The sequence below is a fragment of the Solanum verrucosum genome, unplaced genomic scaffold, assembly GCF_900185275.1.
Source record: "Solanum verrucosum unplaced genomic scaffold, falcon-dt-bn FXZP01000103.1, whole genome shotgun sequence".
In the NCBI taxonomy this organism is placed as follows: Eukaryota; Viridiplantae; Streptophyta; class Magnoliopsida; order Solanales; family Solanaceae; genus Solanum; species Solanum verrucosum.
In genome coordinates, this window is record NW_026020048.1 from 518,167 (window position 1) to 526,092 (window position 7,926).

At 29.3% G+C, this 7,926-nt stretch overlaps 1 protein-coding gene across 1 annotated transcript; it reads left to right on the plus strand.

Moving 5' to 3' along the window:
* The first annotated feature begins 1,510 nt into the window (after positions 1 to 1,510).
* On the plus strand, positions 1,511 to 2,934 carry LOC125822713 (protein E6-like). The gene has a single exon (XM_049502150.1). It carries the CDS (start codon positions 1,617 to 1,619, stop codon positions 2,763 to 2,765), a length of 1,149 nt encoding a protein of 382 aa, XP_049358107.1. The 5' UTR covers positions 1,511 to 1,616; the 3' UTR covers positions 2,766 to 2,934.
* The last annotated feature ends 4,992 nt before the right edge of the window (positions 2,935 to 7,926 follow it).

Here is a 7,926-nt window from a genome sequence, read left to right on the forward strand (position 1 = left end):
AATTATTTTTTCCATGTTTCACTCTCAACATTAATTATTCATTTTCAAAAACTTAATACTAAACGTCAATTGATAGAAATAGTGCAATAAACTATTATCTTAATTATTGTTTTCTTAATAGATGTACTGAGTCTATATGTGACAAATAAAAGTAAGCAGATGTAGTATAAAATTAGACTAACCTAATTTCGTTTTGCACTCACTTAAAAAGTGTAGATATTCACCAACAAGAATTGTGGTGGAGTGATAAGTACTCATTCATCCTTAACAAGAGATCTCAAACTCAAGTCTCTCTAGGTATAGAGTCACTTTTGTCTATTCGAACTCTAACGTGGATATCAAACGCCAGGTGAATTAGTATGCAAATAGAGTAGTAGGAAAACTTAAGCATAAGACCAAAAAAGGGGTATCCCTATTGACATTATCAATGTATTAAAAGAATATGCACATGGTGTGTGTATGTGCCAATGAAATCCCATAACTTTGAATGTTCCCCTACCACACTTTCCTTTCCTTTCACAGCCACTCCACAATCCCCGCCTCTTCTCATTCCAATTCCAATCCAATTTTCCCTTCAATCTCTTCACTCGTTTTCCTTTTCTTTTTTTTCTTTCTTTTAATAATTCCATAATTAACCTCAAATGCTCATTACTGAATTTTTGATATATTTAAATGTAACTTAAACTTTTGACTTACTGCTTAAATAGTAGAGGAGCCACATCATTTGTCTTTCATTCTAAAAAAATTAATCAGGTCTAGTGAATTTTGAATATCTAATGACTATAAACAAATGTAATTTGGATTGAATTTTGAAAATGTTGTTAGTCTCACTTAATCATTTTAACCTTTACGTCTTAACAATAGAATAGAGGAATTTTAATATTGTACCTTCCATATTGAAATTATTTGGTATCTACACATTTATTTTGATTATCATCAATTGAGTTATTGTAGTGGGAATTTTGGCCTGGATTTTACTTAATTGGAACCTACCACCTCGGGATCCTTTGCCATATATGCATCAAAAGCTGTGTAAACCCTAAAAGCTTAAAGTTATATTCCAAAGAATCATTACTGATTTTGTTGTGTTCTTGAAAAGTTAATTGAGTTTTAAAATATGGAAAGAAAAATAAATTAAATGCGATTATTTAGCTAAAACATAAGGATTACGCTTTCAAGCCGCATGAGTAAATCTTAAGAACAAAGTTAAATCCATATAATTATTGTTTTCTGCAAGTTACCATATATATAATTTTATTTTATTTTATTTTCGATTACTGATCTACTTACTATAATAATAATTTATAATTATCTTTCGATTATACAAATTAGGAACCATTTTGTTAAAGTGCTATAATTACGCATGGGGACCAGTTTCATCCTTCCATTTTTCCTGTCCCCATTTGCACCTAATAAGCATGAAAATTGGAGGGATAGAAAGTCACTCCTCACTCAAAAATAAATAAATAAATATTTGAAAATTTGAACTAAAAAAAAAAAAAAAGTAGACACACAAAAGAGGGATAAAGGGTGTCTATATAAAGAGAGTATATTGCAAAGTTCACAAGCATTGAAAACTAACACAACACAAATTCTCATTATCTCTTGTATTCAAAATGGCTTCAATTGCTAAAAGTTTCTCTCTCATTTTCCTCCTTGCTCTTTTTACCTCACTCCAAGTTCATGCAAGGGATGGTCAATTTTTCAACAAAGTCCCAAGCAACAATGGTGAAAAGGAAACACAAACAGTTGTTCCTAACAAAGAGCAAGAGCCAAATTTCATGCCTGAAAATGAAAATGGTGCTTATGGCCTTTATGGCCATGAATCTGTTTCCACCCCTTCTACAACAACTACTACTACCACTAACACCAATAATCCCAATGTCAACAATCTTCCCAACAGCAAATACCTTCCCAAAAATTATAACCCTGTTTCTTATGTAACTGTTGCTGAGGACAATACAAATGAAAATAGTTTCAATGACAACAACAATGAAATCTCAACCAAGCACAATATTGATACCTCCACTTCCACCACCAACTTGAATAACAACCAATTCTACAGTGGTCCCACCAATTACCGCAGTAACAATAATAACAACCAGCAGCAACAGTACTACCACGGCGTCAGTGATTTCAGTACTAAAAACCACAACAACCAGCAGCAACAGTACTACCACGGCGTCAGCGATTTCAGTACTAAAAACCACAACAACCAGCAGCAACAGTTTTACAGCGGTGACAGTTTTTACAGCAACAACCAACAGTACAACAACAATGATAACAACGAGGAGGAGAACTACAACGCTGGTAATACATATTATAACAACAATTATGAACCCCAACAGGAGTTGACTGAAACAAAATTGAGTGCCAAAAGCTACAACACCAACCCAACAAATTACCGAAACAATTACAACAATAACAACAACAATCAGGAACAGAGCTACTCCACAAATTACAACAATAATGAAGAACAGAGTTACAGCACTGGGAATGGTAATTACAGAGTGCACCAACAACAGGGGATGAGTGACACAAGGTTCTTGGGAAATGGGAAATTTTACTATGATATCAATGCTGGGAGACATGCCAGGGATCCATATGAAAATGCAAAGGAATTTGCTTCAATGAACCAACAGTACAACAACAAGAACACCTATGGCAACAATGAGTACAACAACAAGAACACCTATGGCAACAATGAGTACAACAACAACAACTTTGAGAATGAAGATTTTCAAGATGAAGAGAACATGCCTTAATTGTTCCAAAAATTGAAAACAAAAAAGTTATAACCATAGTGAGCCAAAACAAATGTTATGTGTCCCAATTATGATTGATGTTGTTATCCTTCTTCTTTTTTTTGTCTAAGTTATATTTTTATTAGAAAAAAATGTTAATTAAACTACAGATTTTATTTTTGGCTGTTTTATGTATAATTATAATATAATGGAACATATCTAATGATATATGGCTACGAGTTTATGTTCTATTTTAATTTGCTAAAATGAATCAATAAAATTAGTGTCTATGTGCAGTAAATGTTGTACCTATAATTATGTCGCCTATATAATATTTGACTGGATCAGAGTAATTCTATAGTTAGTCTAGTAGTGAGAGATTAATTATCTTTTTCTAGATGTAATTTCTGACATAAATAATTATCATGCCAAGTACTGTGTAGTATGCTTAATTATGATTAATAATATCACTTTATCAAAGATATGACTTATGAATACCTACCAAAATTGAAATATTTATTCCTAAAGAAAACTGAGATGTGCTTTTTGCTGTTGCACTGTAGACTCTTCTTTGGGGACCTAAAATGCACCAGCTTAGTGTTTTCTTCTTTTTCCATAATAACAGTGCCTAAATTAGTTTATGCACATCTCGACTATTTTATAAATACTATAACTCTTTTTTATTAATAAATGAATGACTATTTATTTCCACTAATAATATATAACTGTGGATAAGCAAATACTAATGGTCAACTGTCAACATGACTGTTTGTATTGTTTGCTTGTCTATTAGTGGCTTGCTTATTCTCACTTGTATATTATTTATAATCACCTAAAGTTTTTGCTTCAGTTGAAATTTGAACTGCGATTTCACATGTTTTTGATACTTTATTATTATTAATATTAAAATGTTTTTGATACTATTGAAGTGTGAGAGTAACAATTCAGAGATTTCAGTTATAATGTTATGTGTTGAGTCCCTCTTCTTAGGGGGAACAAGGGTATAACTAGGTAGGATTGAGGGGTTCATTCAAATTCTCTCTGTTGATAATCTATTGTTTTTACATGACTAAAATTATTATTTTTATATACGTATAATAAATGTTGAATCATCTTTGATTTCTTCTTTTCTTTATTTTTTTATATTTTGAATTTCCTTAATAAAAGTTTTGGCAAAAAATTAAGAAGAGAAACAGAGACAAATATTAAATTCTTGTGGTGTCAATTTTCAATTATCTGTTTGCTTTATGTTCCCTTTATTTTATTGCTTTTATTTCACAATATTTCTTCTTTTTATCACCCAAATAAAGATGATCATCACTTTTTAGAACCATATTTTTTTTTTTCCTTTATCGTTTATTATCAGAAAATTCATTTATTTTTATTTCACTTATTTCTCTATTTGTTTTAAAAGACAGAGACTTGTATCAACATAATGACTATTTCCACCAACATTTGTCAACAACCATTGTTTCCCTCCACCAATTCCCATGAGTATTTCACTCTCAAGCATTTAATGCTTCAAAAATCTGAATAAAATCCCTATTTTTTACCTTATTTTATTTTGCTTTTTTTTTTATGGCTATAAATTATGTTTTCTTCCTTTAAACGTATCTATGCACTTTGTTAATTTTAATTCTCGTATTATAACTTTAATATATAACAAGATTTTCAAACGATGAACCCCTTTCGTCCCACTAACTCTGCCTCCTAACCATACCTACCAAAAGACCTTATACTACATTTTCATCCATCAAAAACATAAACTAAGAATTGTTTCTAACCAATAAGTACGTCTCCACTCTTAACTATAAGTTTCGAGTTTAGACCCTCAACTTCTATAGTTGAGTCATGAGGTTTCGAGTTCAAGTTCGAGATTTGAATATAGAGACAATTTTTATAATTAAGTCATAACTCATAATACAGATATCGGATATTGGATGCAAATTTATATTTAAAATCAAATCAAAATAAGTACAATATGAGACAAAAATCATTAATTAGTTCCTTTTTTAAAAAAAAATCAAAAAATGTGATTCTTCAAGCTTCTTTATGGATAAGGCAAATAGATATAGAGAAGTAAAATTAAATTCATGAATGCCAATGTAGCATAGTTTGGTGGATGGGTACACTAATAAATGTTGGGAGGGGACCCCCCATTCCCAGACAACTTTCTCTACAATGGGTTGATTTGTCCACATATCAAACATGTAATGTAAGTGAAAGTTGCATAGGGGCATGGCACCATTGGAGATGATGGCAAGACTCATATGCTACAATAAATGATATAGAAACAAAACCTAAAATAATACATATCTTGTCCGATACAGATTTAGAATTTTGAGTTTATGATATTTCAATCCTAGAAAAGTACATGTGAATTTCTTAGTATAAATATTGAATTTCGATCAAAGTTACTGAGTTATGTCTAATCTGTAACTAAAACTCTAGCTTCATCCCGATTATTAGTGTACATTTAAATATGTTGTAATCCGTAAAAAGAAAAGTCAGAAACCAATACCTATTTTATTGGACTTTTGTCTACCTGCCGTGAATGGCGGGTCGTCTTAGAAATCCTTATTGATTAAATTTTTAATATTTTAAGAAAGAATAAATATATTTGATGTTGGTTTTTCAATGTGTGTTTCAAGTTTCTTATTAAAGAACTTTTTGACTTTCTTTTTATCTCTTTGAATATATAACTATACTTGTCATTAATCTCCTTTAGAGTTCTTTTCAAAGCTATTTTTAACTTTTTCTTTTGCTTTAATTTATAATTTGTCACTTTGTTTTACAGCAAAGTTTAAATTATATGAAAAATAGGATGGGAATTTTCATTATGAGGATGCTTCTATACTCAATTCCAAGTGATAATTAAAGTCATGCGTCATAATTAGATATTGAGTATTCGTTTTCCCTTTGCTTTAAGAAAGGACACATTATTTGTGAAACTTCTTTTTCTCAAATTGGAATAGAAAGGACACAGATATGAATGAACGAAATTACGGGTTTAGCAAAATTCAGTAGTTTTTGTTTATATTTTGTATTTGTTATTAAAAATAAATTATTCAAAATTTGATAAATTCAAAAGTCTAGTTCAGTCTTAGTATATAATATTCATATGAAGTTTACAAACAAAATAAAGAAAATAACTTGTTATGATATATTGAGTTAACTTGATAGCGTAACAATTATTTATATTAAATTGTGTGGCCATTTAATTTTAGAACTTGTACTTTTGCATGAAATGAACGCAACAATAGACTCGAGAACATAGGGACTATTTCTCTTGCATGAGAAAATAAATAACTACCACACTTATTGATGATTGACACAAATTTAATGTAACTTAAAGTAGTTGTGTATATATAGGTGCCTGGGATTAATTAGTTGTGAAAAGAAAGGTAAGGTATACGTAAAAAAAATTATCTTATATATAGTGTAACTTTTTGTTAAGGGGTTCAAAGAAATATTCGCAACTTATTGTTTAAGATTTGCCCCTGATCAGGGCCTGAGTATACATGTGTTATCTGCATTAGATATTTACATCATATTAATTAAACCAATTTATAACTAGTTGATTTAATTTTAATGACCGTTATTGGTGAGTGAATTATATATACGTGTTTAAACATATATTATGTATCTATTAATTTTGCATAAACACTTGATCGCTAATAATTAGTTAAGAGAAAAAACAATAAAATTTCTAAAAAAGTAGGGTTTGGTCCAAATTGGTTATGTAACATTAGAACTCATTGCCACTACTCATTATGTTATAGGAGTATGGAAATTAAATGCTGAAAAAATGGAAAAGTGCATGTGGTGTGTGGTTGATACATAAATTATCAATTTCATTATAATCATCACTTCCATCTTTTCTACCTACCAAATTATCAGAAACTCATCCACATATGGCTACCAAGTTCAACTTGACAAAGTTTATCCAGTAATTAAATATCTTCTTTAGGACTTAATAATAATTTACACTCCCTCATATTGTGTTTTCTGAAAGTCAATTTGATGCAAAAATTAGATTACATTAATTCGATATTTTAAATTAAAAATTTAGATATTCAAAAACTATATGAAAAGTACTATAAATTACATTTTTTGCATATCAACATAATGAAAAAATACATCGTAAAATGTTATCATTTGATTGTAAAAAAGAAAACCATGACAACTAGAAAGAGACAGAGGGAGTACATGTGAAACTATTTATACATCTTCCACAAATATTAGTTAATATTTTAAATCTAAATTATATACCTCGTCAATGTAAATTATATTTACATCTATTTGTACTTTTATTTTGAAGATCACAAATCTCACGGTTTAATGAGAATATATATCATTTGGCCCGTGATATATTATGTGGTTTCTCAAATTAATATAAATGAGAGAATTTTGTGCATGATATTGAACACAAGAAAACATATTGTATGACTAAAGACAATATATTTTTGGATGATATAAAATGAAAACAAAATAGTAAGGGGAGAGGGGTCATGATAGAAAAGAAAGTAGTTAACATTATCTTATTGTTTTTTTTCTTTTTCAAAATTCTTGAAGCTTAATAAAGAATATTTTGCTGTCAACAGAGTTTTATTTTTCGTCTTTACTGAAGAAGTAGGAAAATTAGTGGGTCAAAAGAAAATGATTTATCAGCCTAGAAATAATATTGTAAATTCACCTAAATTGGAGTATATATTATTTTTATTTTGTTATTTTCTAGATAGGGGAAATTCAGGTACAATGTTAACCATTTATAATAATCCAATAACATGTGAAATGGTGGTCCTGAATAATCGACTAACATGATATTTACATTTTAACTTCTTTGTTATTTGTTTTTTTCTTACTAGTTACAATAATGTATCATGGCAAATATTTCACTAACCAACCAAATCATTTTTAAGAAAATAAAAATAAAGATAATTAATATTACCCTGCTGAAATGTTTACTATTTTGATACAAAATAATTCGAATACTACAATTTTCCTTATTTTTGAATTTGTCACTTTATTTGTTGGACAAAAAATCTTTAGCCACAATTAAAGATACGAGATTTGGAATGTAAGTGTAACACGTACGACCCATCAGAGTTTGATGAGCTGGGAATAATTTATTAATGGAAAAACTACACGATACAACAAATATAGCCTCTATATTTACTCG

Bases quoted from the DNA above. Each gene is read 5' to 3' on its own strand.
- LOC125822713 (XM_049502150.1), top strand. From the start codon at position 1,617: ATGGCTTCAATTGCTAAAAGTTTCTCTCTCATTTTCCTCCTTGCTCTT.